Source organism: Pagrus pagrus (assembly GCF_965226575.1).
Source record: "Pagrus pagrus genome assembly, chromosome: 13".
NCBI classification, from domain to species: domain Eukaryota; kingdom Metazoa; phylum Chordata; class Actinopteri; order Spariformes; family Sparidae; genus Pagrus; species Pagrus pagrus.
Window position 1 is genome coordinate 19,544,984 of NC_140197.1, and position 15,773 is coordinate 19,560,756.

A 15,773-nucleotide genomic window follows, 5' to 3' on the forward strand; every position below is an offset into this window, starting at 1 on the left:
CAGATTATATGTAAGCTTATGAGGAAGAAGACCCATCTTCTCACTTGATTTAACACCTCAGTAAGCAGTTTTTCTAACAAGTTTATGGTCTTAGCCGCTAGTTTAAAGTCTTCAACACTGGATGAAGTTAATATTATAAATTATGGTCCCATTTAGAGTAAAATAGATAATAAAGCTTTGGGGTGTGGCTACCTTGTGATTGACAGGTTGCTGCCATGGCATGTTCTTGGGATCAAAGTCTGATCCAATCAGGGTATCCTCCCCAGCTCCACCCTTGAATGTGGTCACTTCTGGCTCCAGAAAACAAAGATGGCGATGGCCGTGACGCCAAACTCTTGTCCACGTAGCAATGAGTGACGTCACCGTGGGTTTACACTGGGTTTTGATTCAAAAAGAAATTCACTAACGCTTAGCCACAAGTCCAGCACCACTTACGGACTAACGCGACTCCTCGTCTCTAGAAACACAATGCAGTGGTACCAGAACTCTTTGCACGGTTGCTTACATACACAATGAATGGGAAGCATGGTAATGACAGATACCTTACCTTCCTTCCTACCTCACCTTAGCTTGAGACCCCAGCGAAAGGCCATCAAGTGAGGACTTACTATCAGGACAAGAAATAGTCCCTCAAACATCATTGCATAATCTCCATAAAACCGCTATTTGTTGTTTTTATATTACAAGCAAGATATAAGATGTGCAGGTAAGTAGATTCACATGCTTCTCTTTGTTGATAAGGGATAAATAAAACATTATAATGGAAATTTTCTGATGTTTCAAAAACAGTAGCATGGTTGAATAAGACACAAAGTTTGCCAATTGTTTTTTCTTCGATTCAAGCTTTATTCAGAATTTGATTAAAAAAAAAAAACATAACGCCGTAAATTGTAGAGAAAGTCCTTCATTGAAGTAACCCAGCTTCAGGTTACAGCTCTGACTGCAGGACACATTCAGGATCAGCATTAAGAAGGCAGCTTTAGAGTCTTAGATGTAATGTATAAAACAATGTGGGCAAAGAGCAGCGTCCATTATATACAATCTATACATATCTATCTAGTCTATGATATACACTTTAACATGCTAGTTCTTTTTCTTAGTGGTTAATCATTACAAAAAGCCAATATTGATGATCAGCGTGGTGGTTGCTGAACTTGCCACATCAGTTCCCTTTAGTGGATATAACAATAATTTCTCAGCGAAGACACTCGGACACTGAGCTCGTTCATGTAGCTCTAGATGGCTGTACGCTTCCCATGGGCAGATTAGGGCGATATCTGAAAAAAGAACACATTGTTAGTAGCCAAAAAGTAAAAAGTTGTGTGGTTTGTGTGTAGTTTAAGTGCAGTGGCCTCACTTGGTATTTATGCTTACCAGTGCCAAGCCATTCCATTCCTGGGGTCTGCTCTCTGAAGCTGAGGAGAAAAGAAAGCTTAATTGTGGGGAATTGCAAACCTAAGATGACAATCATGACAGTTTACTCGAGACAAGCCCACCCCATGCTGCCCCTCCTGGGAAGCTTGCTCTTGAACTGGCAGATGCTCCTCTGTTAGAACTTGGGTGGGCCGGATTCGGGACGTGTGGCTCTGAGAACAGCTTTGTTGGCAAACTTGGCTTCATGTTTGGCAACATAGAAATCCATGCTGTCGCAATTGTAATGGGACAATCAATGTGTCATAAAAATGATGTAATGCATGAAAATGTTGAGAATTTTATCATGGCTAAACATAAATGCATTGAATTCAAGACAAACCTGCACTTCCTACTGTGTATTTTGCTTTTAAACCAGACAAGCTGAACAAATCGATCTTAATATCTAAAGAAATACAAACTTAAAGTACAGTATACACACAATGAAGGCTCTTGTAATGCCACACTCACATTACTGATAATTAACCCTCCACAATGCCTTTAAAATTCACAGACCCTTCATGTAATCAAATGAGGTCATGCTGAATTTGCTTGTGGTCCTGACCTGACAGGAGCTCATTAATTACTCAATCAGATTGTCGACCAGTGAAAAGAGATTTTTTTTAAAGGAAACTTTACAAAACTGCAAGATTATTACAAGGAAAATATTACTGGTGTGGAGGCATTTGACAATTAAATAAGCAGTAATTAAATAAATTAAATAAATAAATAAAAATTCAAAGCTGATTCAATTTAGTAAATACTTAGTAAACTAAGTAAACTATCAATTCTGTTATGTTATTATAGGCTTCTAACCGGTTTTAACAGACGACACCACATTACCCCAGTCCTAGCTTCCCTTCATTGGCTCCCTGTCCGTTTTAGAATTGATTTTAAGATTTTACTGATCACTTTTAAAGCACTTGTGGGGCTGGCCCCGAGTTACATAACAGACATTTTAACTCCTTATGAGCCAGCACGCAGCCTTAGATCCTCAGGCGGGGCCCTTCTAACCATCCCAAAGTCGAGGTTAAAAACCAAAGGTGATCGTGCCTTCGCCATCAGGGCCCCTCGGCTTTGGAACGCCCTTCCTGAGGAGATAAGGCTTGCAGGATCAGTAACCTCTTTTAAATCTCTTCTTAAAACCCATTTTTATAGACTTGCTTTTATGTGATGTCTTCCTTTTACTTTGCTCCTACTGTCTGAGTTGACCATATTGTTGTTCTTGTTTTACTGATTTAACCCATTTCTTTTATTCTTTTTCTTATTCTTACTTATGTTCTTCTACTACTACTCTCAAATCTGTTCTGTTGTCCTCTACAATTTTGCATTGTCTTTGTCAAAGCACTTTGTAAAACTCTGTTTTTAAAAAGCGCTATATAAATAAAGTTTATTATTATTATTATTATTATGTGATATTCTACATATTGCATACAACAGATCTGCCTCTAACAATTTTATAATGTTTACTTTTTTGTTGGCACTGTCATAAATGTGTTCATTCAATTATATGTTGTTGTTTTTTATTGCGATTAAAGGTGGTGTTGTACTGGGCTGCATTATATTGAGAGAGCTTTCTAAATTTAAATGCCTCTAAATTTTATTTAGTCTACATGCAATGAAATTTGAAAAAATATTTTATCAACACCTCTATGACTAGAAAACTGAACATTATAGGCATCATAAAAGATTATTTTATCATCATGTTTGTCTGTTATCTGTTTGTTTATGTAGTCGACATTTATTTATTTATTTATTTATTCATTAAGCTAGTTATTTATTCAGTCATTTATTTTATGTATAAACACATAAATAAACTGCATTTTATCTGAACTTCAAATTCAGTTTAATCAAAGTATTACTGTGTGGATAAACTTGGAAGAACGACGCCATCTTGTGATGGCAGACACAAAGCACCAGCAGTTATTTTAGCCAATCAGCGTGACGATTCCAACAAAGATCTTCAAATATGTAAGTGAATCACTCCGTGATCAAAACTTTCCCATAAGGCAGAATTTTAGTTTTGTCTGTGAAAACGACGTGAGAAACGTACGTATTGTGTTTTATACATTTAGTACAATGAACATTGTGTATTTATTAATTTAAGTCTATTCAACAACATTAATCATACACAGAGCACTTAAAAATACAGCTAAACTAGAGAATAGCAAGATGCACAAAGACTCTGAAATTATTATTATTATTATTATTATTATTATGTTTTTTTTTATTTTAAAGGCGAAATGAATACTTACATGTGAGGGAAACTGGACATCCTTTATCTTTAATAGATTTTCTTCAAGGCTCTGTGAGATCGAGGAGAAGTAAGACAGTATGAGGTTGGTATCCAAAAAAAGCCACAGAGTGAGAGTTCTTCACTTCCTCACTCCCTGTCGCCAACAGGTCAAAGTTCGTAGGTTAAAGGCGATACACGCTGCTTCACATGTGTTTTTGTTTTTATTAAGATAGTTTGTCATGCGTTGATATAAACTGCAGTAACATGGGGAAGAATAAGAAGAACAAAACTAACGTCTCTGGAAAACAAGCGGACAAGGCCGGAAAACATTCAAGGTAACGTCAGGAAGCTAACAGGAAAACTGCTAGCTAGCTAGCTGCAGTAGCTTACTGTTATTATCTCATAGTTTATTGCGAATAATCAAAATGAGACTCAACTTGACAACTTTATCGTTTTATTCCTGTATTATACACACCTCTCCACCCTTTCCTACATGCTTCCTAGACTGTAATGTGTCTTAATTTCAGTGCCAAGAAGCTCAAACGAGATGCTAAGAAAGCCAAGCCAGACCATCTCAAAGACATCCCCTTCAGGCTCCGAGAGATCATGAAGAGCAAGGAGAGGATGAAGACGGGATCAATGAAAGCCAAAAAGCTAAAACAAGGTGAGACTAGCTTCTTAAGACTTTTCGCATGCATGCATGTTTGTTTTGTTTCTGACCAGTGGGGACTTTGTTTCTGTCTGTTTAGCCATCTCCCATGAAAGCAAACCAGGGGAAGTTGGAGACATACCTGTTCCTCACTTCAAGAGAGGAAGTCGGGAAAGTGAGAAAGCGTATGTGCGGCGCATGGAGAATGAGACCAAACACATCCTCTTCCTCACCAAGAACCAAGTAGACAGACAGCCTGAGCTGGATGATGACAAACAAGACAATCCCACAGACAAGGGCAAGACTGAGAAGAAGAAGGAGTGAGTGCGCAGCTTTTTTCTTCATTGTTATGTGTTTGTGATGATATTACACATCAGTGATTATCATTCCTGGATGTTACATGTCTGATGCATAATCTACCTGATCTTTGCTGTCTGTCTGCAGGCACGATAAAGGCAGATTACAGCGGCTACAGCTGAAAAAGTTGGACAGACAGGAGGACAAGATGGAGAAGGAGATGTTCGTAGGTAAAGAAAGCATGTTTTTCAGGAACATTTGGGACTACGAAGGATGTGAGGGAGCTGCTCAACTACAAAATACTTATTTTAAACATTGATATCAGTATAAACCCACAATCTGTGCAGTCCTGCTTTTAAGGACTTAGAGCCTGTAATTCTCGCTCTTTTTTTAGGTGACGATAAGGCTACAGCTTTTATTTGTAATGTAGCTCAACATGTTTTCTTTTTTACAAGTGTATGGTCCTGAAATCAACGTGAGAAGTAACTGACTGCAATATTATTAAATCAAAATGTATTGTAATTTGAAGGCTAAGGTGCAACAAACAATATATTTACCATAGAACTACAGAGCAGAGCTAAAAGAGACTATATATTTATAATGAAAACATAATCATGAACATTATAATCCATTTCTGCCCCTGAATCCTACACACTGGATCTTTAATTAGAGATTATATAAGTCTTGCTTTTACAACTTCTTCTACAGCCTCGACAATAGCCAAAATATTCAGTATTGTCACTTCAGAATGTCTCTGTAGAGGATCCAATTGTCAAAGCAGAATACGATACGAACTCGTTTGTATAATGACATAATGTGTTTGTTTTGTAGATAATGTTCCTTTTGGTGAAGTTGCAATGGCCCCGCCATCTTTTAGCAGCAAACCCAGGAAAGCTCCGGTCAAATCTCAGGTAACCTGCGCTTCAGTTATCACATGTTATGTCTGTGACTTGAGTGGTTGAATAAGAAGTTCACTATGTTTTTTATCACCCTTTTGCCGTCATGATCCAGAATGCACCAAAGAAGCTGCTCCTCAACTCTCTCCTCGGCCAAAGCATGTCCTCCACAGCCAAGCCCTCCATGGCCCGACAGAGGATCATGGAGGAGGAGAGGATGCGAGCGGTGGAGGCCTACCGCCATCTGAAGAAACAGAAACAGCGGCAGCAGGAGGCCAGGACTGCCGGTCTGGAAAAACTCAAGAACCTTCAGTGACGTTGAAGGCTGTAGTCATCAGTGAAGTTCAGAAACTGAGAAGGATCGCAAGATAACCATATCTGTATGTGTTAACTGATGGACTGATATGCCAGCGGGGGAGTTTAGCACAATGTCTCTAACAACTGTCAGGCAAACATTTGCATCCACAGGTCCACAGTATGAGGTGAGTAGTTATCAACATTCACCTCAGCTCAGAAGCAACAGGACATTCAGATTATTAATGCCTGTTTAAATGTCTTATAAAGAAGACAAACTGATCGTCCCTAATCAAAAACATCCAGACAGGCGACCTGTTGATTTCTTACCCTTGTAACTGTGTTGGATGTCCAGTTGTATATACACTGTTTTTAATAAATGCATCTTTAGGAAACAACTATGATGACTTTTGTGATTTGGTAGACAATAAAATCATTAAGTCTCAAGGAGACGATAAACCTCATTGTTTGCTGTTGTTCCACTAGATGGCAGTCCTCCAGTAGAGACAATAGTGTTTGTATGGGGAGCTGAAAAATGCTTTTAAATAACATAGCTTTTTAAAAATGTATTTTTGGTGGCACACCGTGTGCTGCTATACATGTAGATATATGGCTGTAGTCTTTACATTTACATTTTTCATTTACATTTTAAATGAAAAAAAAAAAAGTTAATAAAACAGTCATAAGGTTTGTTTAGTAGCTGATCTGGAGCTTTTGCCCGATTGTCAGAGTTGTTCAAATCTTTTTTGTTGAGGGTGATTTTATCGGCTTAAAAAGATAATTATAAAAGTTCTTTACTGAGCTTTTATCCTCTATCCTTTATCATGCAGCTTTCAACAGATGACATGATTGCCTTTGAAGATCAAGTGATATTTTTCAAGAAATAATATTGGTAAACTAAACAAATAAACAGTTCGTACCTTGTTTCTATATGTACCTCTCTGAGTGCCTAAATCCTGGGATAAATAAATCACGTTAGCCTTTCTGAATGCGGGGCACTTATTAGAGCCTGGCACAGCTATTTACTTTTGTAATCCTTAAAAGGTTTACCTTCATGAACACAGCCTTTGTTCAAACATTGGTGTCTGGGACAAACTGTACAAATTCAGAGATATTTAGTTTGACATCTAAAAGCAAACATTATAGTGATATTATGTGCAAGAGAGATCTCTCTATAATACCACCACCAGATGCTATTACCTATTAATACTGCCTCCCTGTTGTCTGGTCTGTGGGTTTGCAGTCATTCCTGTTCCATCAGCTTTTTTTCCCCGTCTGTGTTTGTCCACTGAGGGTTGTCACAGTGACAAGGAAATGCATTAAGTGGGGACAGCTGTTTGTGATTGGTAGGGCTGACTCCCTCGAGCTAAGCTCCACCGCCACTGGTCATGTAACCACCCGTGTCCATGTGCACATGACAGCTATTCATATTGTCAGGGGATTTACAGCCGCTGTCTGTCAGAGAAAGATGCTGCTTTTGATTTCAGCTCAAGTTACTGTGGATCAGGAATTCATGTCTAATAGACTAATAGATAGCGCGACCAGATTATTGACGTTGGACAAGTAAAGAGGCAAATGTGGTATGAAACACCAAGAAAATGCCGTATGAAATGTTTGAGTACTCTGCTTTGTTTAAATCAGCTAAATTTAAATGAATTTTCAGCTCTTTGCATTCACACGCACACAATCAAATGGGCCATTGCAGGGTAAAATCTCGACACGCCTGCACATGTTCTCTCGTCCGCATGATTTCCAGTTGGTGAGCAGTTTCCTCACTGAGCAAATACTCGTGGCTGCTGACAGTACAAGGTGGTGGGAGTAAATGGGATAGAGCCTACTCAGCCTGCTGCTAGGCAGCCAACACTCACTCTAGAGCTCTGAAAGCGTGTGTGTGTGTGTGTGTGTGTGTGTGTGTGTGTGTGTGTGTGTGATAAATCATTTGTGAATAATTGTTTCTGTCCCTGTAGATAAAATGGGGAACTCAAGTTCAAAGCAGAAGTCAAAGCGGCTTTACAGTACATGCTAATATGTCCCTTCAGAATAATGTATATATATATACCCTCAGTAACATTTTGAAACATAACATTTTCAATAATCAAAACACACTCAGACTGTTTCTGTCTTAAAGGTTAAGTTCACCCTCAAATCTAAAACATTTTTTTTCTTCTTTACTTGTAGCGCTGTGTATCCATCGTGATTGTTTTAGTGTGAGTTGCCAAGTTTTGGAGATATCAACCGTAGAGATGTCTGCCTCCTCTCCAATATAATGGAACCAGATGGCACTCGGCTTGTGGTGCTCAATGTGCCAAAAAACTACATTTTAAAAACTCAGCAGAAATATCTCTTTCCAGAAATCCTGACCCGGTTACTCAAGATAATCCGCAGAGCTTGTGTGAGCAGTTTCATGTGGGAACTTTTTTCTTTCTACTGAACTAAACACGTGTCGCCACGCAGAAGGGAGCATGCACCCCCTCTTGGCTTGTGCTGTGAAAACATCTTCGCTTTGCTAGTTTAGTTAGCTAGCCTTCAGTCCATGAGCTCTTCTCATCTGTCTATTTTGTGTCTCCTTGTCTCTTCCATACTCCTGTCTGGAAATTGATCTCAACACACATCTATTCCTAAAAGGCATCTCAAGGAGAGATGAGGCTTGCTGGAGGAGCTTTGAGAATGAGGATGCACAGGTGTATCCTTTGTAGTCTTTTTGGCACCTGGGACATAAAAGAGGCCCACTGCAATATACAAACCATGGTTGAAGCGGGAATCTACAGATGTGTTTCTTTGTATTCATGAGTTGTATAAGTCATTTGCGGTGATGAAACGTTTACAAATTGTGTAGCACCTCGTAAAGTTCTGTGCTACCCATGTATTTCACCTTGATATTACTCATGTCACAGTGTGCCACATTGTGATTTGAATTTAGAGTAAATAAGTTGCCATAAACAGTCTGACAGAGATCATAAAACAGCGGGAGGCTGTAACCAAACAATAGACAGATTATGCGGTCGAGCCACACGTCATATTTCATTTTCCCATATTCCAATTTCCTCATGTCTCTTCCTTGCCTCCTCTGCTCCCATCGTAGAGAGGGACTAAGGTGCGAGGAAAGGAGGCGAGGATGTACAAACTGAGAAAAAAGAAGAGGGGAAAGTCAAAACTCACCACTCACACCAAAACCACCCAGAACAATAAATAACGCTACAGGTACGAGGGAAAGTATGTATTTTCCATTTTGGCGTGAGCTGTCCCTTTTAAATTCCATCCTGAAAGGAGAATTACGTAAGTTCATTATCATATCGTACTGTTCGGGTGGTGTAACATTCCCACATGATCCCTGTCAGCGCCACCTAAAATAGACACAATCCCTGCACGAGGCCTCAGGTAGGGCTGTTAAAAGCCACATATGTAAATAAGTGCTGTACAGTGTACATGATGATCCTTGTGACACTTCCTCTTGCGTTGTGCCACACCTTCCTCTCTGTGAGTTGTCAGCTGTCACAATCCAAACATCCACACGGGGCTTACGTAACCTCGACAGGTTTAATAAGTTAGAATTTATACATAAAATTACATTTTTATAAAGACGCTATTAAATCATATGGCTTTCACGGGAAGTCTGAATCACAACATAATGTTTTACAAACAATTACACTCAACATATTTATGATAAAAAGATACTGGTGAGAACTTTCAATGCACATCGATGAAAAGTAATATGTAACAGTTAAATGATAGACCTTTAATCTCTCTGTATCTAATGCTTAACTACTGTTGCTCCAAAATCAACCTACTGTGGGTCGTGTGTCAGCTAAAAAATGTATAAATAGTTCACCTTTTAGATTTAGATTTTGTAAATAGAGCAGTTTTTGCAAAGTGAATGCTTCCCTATAGAGCTACATACATGTCTACACTCTTTCTTTATGATTTTTTGGGAGTCCAAGGAGTGAAACTGCAAGCTGGTTTATAGCTGAAAGTAAAACCTCTAAGGCGCTAGTTGCCTGAAAAATGAGAAACGAAAATGAAATCGAGGAGCTAAGCTGGCCGCTCTGTATGCATTAGCCTTCGTACGCTGCCCTTGTCTGATATTGTTGGTGTCTTTTTAACATTTGATTTGTGACACTCAGCCCTTGTGCATACAGAACAGACGAGCAGTCGAGACTTGGAACTGTGAGATCCGGCGTGTGACGCTCCTTAGGGGGGAAAGGACTCGACTGAGCGAGGCAGGGAGCTGCCACTTCCTGGAATCAAAGACGGGGCTCTGGCTCGAGGGATCATTGCGTCCTGGTCCATCTGTAGAAATGTGCAGAGAAGTGATTATTTCAGCTGCGACAGAAGAGGAGACTCTGAAATTGGGCGCACACTCACCTTGGTCAGGCCCTTGGCAATCAGGGCTATTTCAGTGGGCTGGTACACGCCGCTTCGTAGCTGACCGTTGTAAGCACCGTATGGAGACACTGGCTTTGTGGGTACTGGTAAAGGAAAGGTGGAGGATAGTTTGTTATTTAACATATATGCCATTGTTTAAAGAGATAACAACAGTCATTACTCAAATGAACCAGATAAGCGAACCAATATTTGCTGCATCTGTCAGGGTTGATCAGACACATCACACACACATGTGTCTTATTTTAAAGGTGTAATTTGTAAGATATGACAATAAGAATGACATAAGAATTCAAAGACTAGCCACTGTTAGCAATCAGCTTAGCTAGCTGTGGAGCTAATTGGCTCTATTAGTTGACTGGAGTGTGCCTGAACCACAGCCTCGGATGGCCTCCCAGTAAACACAGCTGGACACCAGACTGGGAATGAACACAGCCTCTGAGACCGGCAGATACAGTATGGAGGCGATTTACAGCAGCTCTGACCAGGAATATGACTCTTAAGATGAGAAGACATGGCAGACGGGGACAGGATATGGATAATCAGGTACTTGTATCAGGGGAAAATGGCTTATAGAGCTTATAGTTTTTGTCAAGTTAATGATGGATACGATTAATTACCAAGCTCAAAAACTTGAATCTAAAATTGTTAAGTTATATTTTGCTTTTTAGTAACGAAAATAGGTGTAAAAATGAGTGACAGGACAGGCCAGGGCTAGCTGGTTAGCATGCTAACTCCAGTAGATATCTCTGCAGCACAATACATGGATATCTATCACATAACATCAACACTGTTGTTTCTTCACACTGTTGATAATGTTCGTTCATTTTTTTTTTATGTTTTACACTAAAATTCTGTCCATTTCTTAAGTTTTGCTCCTTTAAATATTTGACCACTTCATTCACTACAATTACCATCCCGACAACCAAATATTTAATCATTCTACATCACTATTTTCCTCTTCCTGGTAAGTTTCTGTGAGTTGTAGTAGGTAAACCTGGTGCTCATAGTACTAGTATAGGTAGTGCTATTAGTAAGGCAATGTTAGACTTCCAAGCAAATCCCATATACAAGTAAGTACATTTATTAATTAAAGACTTTTTAACTGTGATGTTGTATTTGTTGTTTCCAAGGAGGTGACTGATGTTGCCACCTGCCATAGACACAACCTTTAATAAGTGGATCAGACGTTTGTCTCTGAAAGTTTTCTTTTAGTTTTATCCCATAAGCAGACTCTTATGGGCACTGCCAGACACTGTTATGTTATGTAGACATAATAGCAACTCAGTGTGGGCGGGCCTGACCTCTCAGGCAGGTCAACATCAAAGAGCGCGCTATTATCTTGTCTGATGAATTTTTCCTGGCAGGAATAGGCATCAGACAGACTGTTTTTTGCATGGCAGGCGCCACTCAGTTCATCACATTTAAGAGGTGTTTACGCACAGATATCCCCTCCCCCTCTCTTCTCACACACTGAGCAGTTGTCGCTGATTAACAGTGGGCGCCGTTTTATGTTCACACAAAGTTCCCGATTCAAAAACTCAAAATGCAATTGTGTGAATGCGACACAAACTTTTTGTTTATGCCACGTGAAGCTAAAAGTACGCCTACGGTAAGTCTGAGGGCTCACCACACTGCTACATAGGAAAACACATGCAAATGCAGAACGCTGCTGACAGCACAGACTGCAACTGTTGCCCGGGGACATTAAAAAGTGATCAACGTGGCTGGGACTCGACTTGCATTAAATTACTTGAATCACGTCTATTTTACTACGAGGAGACAAAATGACAAATAGCAGCAAAATGGTTGCTGTGTTCGCTGTTTTGTCAGAAATAGAAAAAGTAATCTGACAATTATTTCACAATCTTTCCCTTCGGCTCCAGAGGCAACATCAGATTAATGTCATCTCCCGTTAGCTGCCTTGCTATGCGTCATTATTTCATCTGTGCTTGGTTGGAAGTGCATGAATTAATCATTTAATTGGAGTGCCGTCTTGCTGATTCTGATGATTCAGCACACATCTACACATACTGTGACACTGATATCGTGAGATGAGATCATGATGTGTCATGCTGCACCTGTTGGAGGCTCGTCCATAGTGAAGGCTTTATTCTCCATGTAGATGTTCTGCTGGGGTGGCTCCGGCTCCTTCAGGATGTTGTCGTAAACCAGGCTCCTGGCAGGATAAACGTCTCCGTCGTGCGGCTCCTCCTGGTCCGGGTCCTCCAGGGTCAGTAAGCAGATTTCTGGGATGGTGTAGAGGAAGAGGAACACCCAGGCGTTTGACACCACAGCTACAGCCAAAGTAGGGTCGTCCCAGGTTGGACTCCCAGCCACGATGTTCCCGTAGATGTACATGACAATCCAAGCGACCCAGATAGCCAGTGTGAAGAGCCCTGTGATGAGGATGAACGCTCCATCTCGCCGCCACTGCTTGTGCTTGTGTGTCAGTGAGGGAACAGGCATCAGCACCACAGCTAGCAGCAGAACCATCACATACATCAGAGACAGCACAAAGTCCTGGTTGGCGATTCTGCAGGACAGGTCGGGGATGACATCTCCGACTGGGCTCCGAACCACAGTGATGATGAGCCACTCAGTGTTGATGATCACCTCCACCAGCCACAGGCCCAGGGCTCCCATGCACAACATCCAGCTCCTGGGCCCCCGGCCTCGCCGCCGCAGCAGGGCGAGCCACAACCCGTGCATCAGCAGGCAGGCTAGACATCCTGAGAACAGTACTCCAAAGAGGAACCTACGTGCTGCACAGCTGGTGGAGTATCGACCCACGATGAAGGCAAAAGTGAGTCCAAAGAGTCCCAGAGTGAAGATGAGGATGCCTGCCTGCAGGGCCACCATACCCTTCCTCTTCTTGTCCGTCACAAACGGTAACGTGGCCATGAGGATGATGAACAGAACAAAGGAGGTCACCACGCCGGCTGCAGCGACGGCCTCCACTACAATCCCCCACACTGTCGTCAGGTCACACAGGTTGTAATATATGGAGCTGATGCTGGCGTCACAACCTTTTGGAGCTTCAGCCATGGCTTCACTGCAGGTTGTTTTTATTTAAAGCTGCAACAAAAATACCCTGGTTATTTAAACACGCATGCAAATAAGCTTACAAACTATAGTTTTGCATCTATTCTTTAAGAACTGAATTTGAATACCAAACCAAATATATTTCCATAGACGATCGCTTTCTGTTTTACGCTGAAGCTGCTGCCCAGTGAAATACATTCATACCAGTCTCTGAAGAATCACGCAGTGGTCTCCCCTGTCTTTAATTACAACATGGGAACATGTTGTAATGACAGCAGTGGCGGACAGTGGGTGATTGAGGGGCAGGGGCGGAGAAAATGTACATGCAAATATAACTAGAACTATAGTTTTGCATCTGTCCTTTAGGTACCAGCGTGCAGAAAGTCGTGAAGAGGGTGCACCACAGGGGCTGTTACTTCCTGCATGAGAAGCTGACATTTGGTCAGATGTCGGGCTAATTTTATGTTTTATTTATTTTATGTATTTGTTTGGGGACAAGTATGTCGTTTTAACTGACGCCACACACCACAGCATTTATAGGCAAAGCTAATTTGAATACCCGTCTCTGGATGAGCCTTTAAAACAAATAAAACTCGACAGTACAAACACGAACTTTACTCCCAAAAACTTATATTAATAATAACTAACTAACTAGAGGTTTTGGCTATAATCATTATGATAAGATTGGTCACACTGACTGAGGCACACCTGTACAGTCTAATGCAACACAACATTTAATACAACAGCTCTGCTTTGACAAATGTTATAATGTTCAGTACGTGACACTTTATAATAACCATCCATCATCAGTAAATGGTACATTTATCGTTAATTGAAGTTTAGTTAATAGTAGTGATGGAATGTAACTAAGTACATCTACTCAAGAACTGTGCTTAAGTACAATTTGGAGGTACTTTACTTCAGTATTTCCATTTTCTGCTACTTCAGACTTCCTCTCCACTACATTTTGTAGCTAAATGTACATTTTACTCCACTACATTCATCTGGAAACTTTAGTTACTAGTTCCTTTGCAGATTTCATGCTGCATCAGAGCCAAAGTCGTCATTTTTTCCTGATGAGTTTTGACAATCGGTTGAAAAACATCGACTCAAATAATCAGAAAAATGCTGAATATGGAATCAGACAATCAGTCGACACATAGTATACAGTACATACATTTAATATATGTCTAATTGATTTGAATTGTATTTTTGATACTTTAATATCAGATACTTTTAACATGAAATCTTTACTTTTAGTTAAATATCACTTTATAAACCATTTATGAAGCAGTTGTAAAGGTTTATAAACACAAGTTCCAACTTCATAAAAGCCATTATAGATGAACTACACAGCACGTATTAACCAGTTACCACCAGGAGCAACTTTACAGTCAACAATCGCTTAATAAATGCTTTATAACGCATTTTACAGTGAAATAACTAACAGTGTGCTTTCCATTCATTGATGATGGTTATTATAAAGTGGTATAAGGTTTCAGCGCAGCATGATGATGATGATGATGATGATGATGAGGAGGAATAATAAGCCGGTAGTGATTTCTTACCTGGACTGACGCTCCAACAGGTGAGTCTGACAGATGTATCCAAGTAATCCAGACAAACAGAGCACGTTACTTTGCTTGAAATATTACTATCTTCGCGTATCAAACTGAAATCGATCCACAGGTGCTTCTTCACGGACAGTCCTCCATCTGTCCTCTCCTCGTCTGTCGCTGTTGGATCACGTTAGGAGAAGTCTCATGAGAGCAGCTGTCCCGTCCACACCTGACGTTTCTCCTCCTGTCGGCGCGGTGCTCCCTCTAACCGCCGCTCCCCGGACCCTGCCCGACCTCTCCGCTGTGTTCGCGGCTTTGCATATTCGGTGAGATTAGGTACCCGGCCTTCTTATTTGTTTCAGGCAGCTTACATCCAAACAAAGGGGCCACTCATCTCTCGTGACACACTTGTAATTTACGGGCTGTGCGACACAGCTGTGACCTGGTGGACGTGTGGGCACAGACTTTGATTTCAGAGGCATTATTGTTATGATTAATAATCATGATTATTATGATGATTCATGGCTTTCACGGGTTTTAGTGATTAGATCAGTGGTGCAGGTTTTCAGATCCTTAACCAGAGGTGGAGGTGGAAGAAGTGCACACATTAAAAAGATAAATAAAACAAGTTAAAGTAGTGAAACAACACTGTAGAGATACTGTTTACTTAATTAAAGGTGTAAAAGTATAGCATCAAAATATACTCACCATACCATTTCAGAAAAAGTACATGTACATATATATATATAATAACTGTATTATAATTATACAACACTTTATAATAAGCAGAATTAATAAATGACAAATGCCAAATCGCACAAAATGCCAATTTCTACAAACTGTTGCTTTAAGAACTAAACATGTATTTCATATTCAACCTCCCCTAGATCACACACTTTCTGCTCTGTTGGTTATATTGTGCCATATAGTTATAACATGTTTTATGTTATCTTAATTCATTATGTTCGTAATCAACAAAGTAACTCTATAAGATACTGCAGTAAAAA

General features: G+C 40.3%; 2 protein-coding genes and 1 long non-coding RNA gene across 4 annotated transcripts; 1 reads left to right on the forward strand and 2 right to left on the reverse strand.

Moving 5' to 3' along the window:
- Positions 1-891: 891 nt before the first annotated feature.
- Positions 892-3,719, reverse strand: LOC311268201. The gene is made up of 4 exons (XR_014623947.1): positions 3,666-3,719; positions 1,497-1,643; positions 1,375-1,415; positions 892-1,277 (listed from the first exon to the last, which is right to left on the reverse strand). It is a non-coding gene; the product is annotated as an uncharacterized lncRNA (long non-coding RNA).
- A 70-nt stretch (positions 3,720-3,789) lies between these two features.
- Positions 3,790-6,181, forward strand: ccdc137 (coiled-coil domain containing 137). Its single transcript, XM_084370800.1, has 6 exons — positions 3,790-3,981; positions 4,174-4,310; positions 4,396-4,615; positions 4,740-4,822; positions 5,424-5,503; positions 5,604-6,181. The coding sequence occupies exons 1-6, from the start codon at positions 3,911-3,913 to the stop codon at positions 5,802-5,804; spliced, it is 792 nt and encodes a 263-aa protein (XP_084226926.1). The 5' UTR covers positions 3,790-3,910; the 3' UTR covers positions 5,805-6,181.
- Positions 6,182-9,371: 3,190 nt separating this feature from the next.
- On the reverse strand, positions 9,372-15,078 carry LOC311268658 (G-protein coupled receptor family C group 5 member C-like). Of its 2 annotated transcripts, none has more exons than XM_084372409.1 (4): positions 14,776-15,078; positions 12,244-13,240; positions 10,145-10,248; positions 9,372-10,069 (listed from the first exon to the last, which is right to left on the reverse strand). In XM_084372409.1, the coding sequence occupies exons 2-4, from the start codon at positions 13,208-13,210 to the stop codon at positions 9,971-9,973; spliced, it is 1,170 nt and encodes a 389-aa protein (XP_084228535.1). In that variant the 5' UTR covers positions 13,211-13,240; positions 14,776-15,078; the 3' UTR covers positions 9,372-9,970. The 2 variants fall into 2 exon arrangements, with proteins under 2 accessions (XP_084228535.1, XP_084228536.1); XM_084372410.1 differs by lacking the exon at positions 14,776-15,078 and adding an exon at positions 13,336-13,369.
- Positions 15,079-15,773: the final 695 nt, after the last annotated feature.

What these genes read in the sequence shown, in the direction of transcription:
- ccdc137 (XM_084370800.1), top strand. Translation starts at nt 3,911, where the DNA reads ATGGGGAAGAATAAGAAGAACAAAACTAACGTCTCTGGAAAACAAGCG. An exon ending in AAGACTGAGAAGAAGAAGGA is followed by an intron (nt 4,616 to 4,739) that starts GTGAGTGCGCAG and finishes GTCTGTCTGCAG; the next exon opens with GCACGATAAAGGCAGATTAC. An exon ending in AAGCTCCGGTCAAATCTCAG is followed by an intron (nt 5,504 to 5,603) that starts GTAACCTGCGCT and finishes GTCATGATCCAG; the next exon opens with AATGCACCAAAGAAGCTGCT.
- LOC311268658 (XM_084372409.1), bottom strand. Translation starts at nt 13,210, where the DNA reads ATGGCTGAAGCTCCAAAAGGTTGTGACGCCAGCATCAGCTCCATATAT. An exon ending in TATGGACGAGCCTCCAACAG is followed by an intron (nt 10,249 to 12,243) that starts GTGCAGCATGAC and finishes TTCCTTTACCAG; the next exon opens with TACCCACAAAGCCAGTGTCT. An exon ending in TTGCCAAGGGCCTGACCAAG is followed by an intron (nt 10,070 to 10,144) that starts GTGAGTGTGCGC and finishes ACATTTCTACAG; the next exon opens with ATGGACCAGGACGCAATGAT.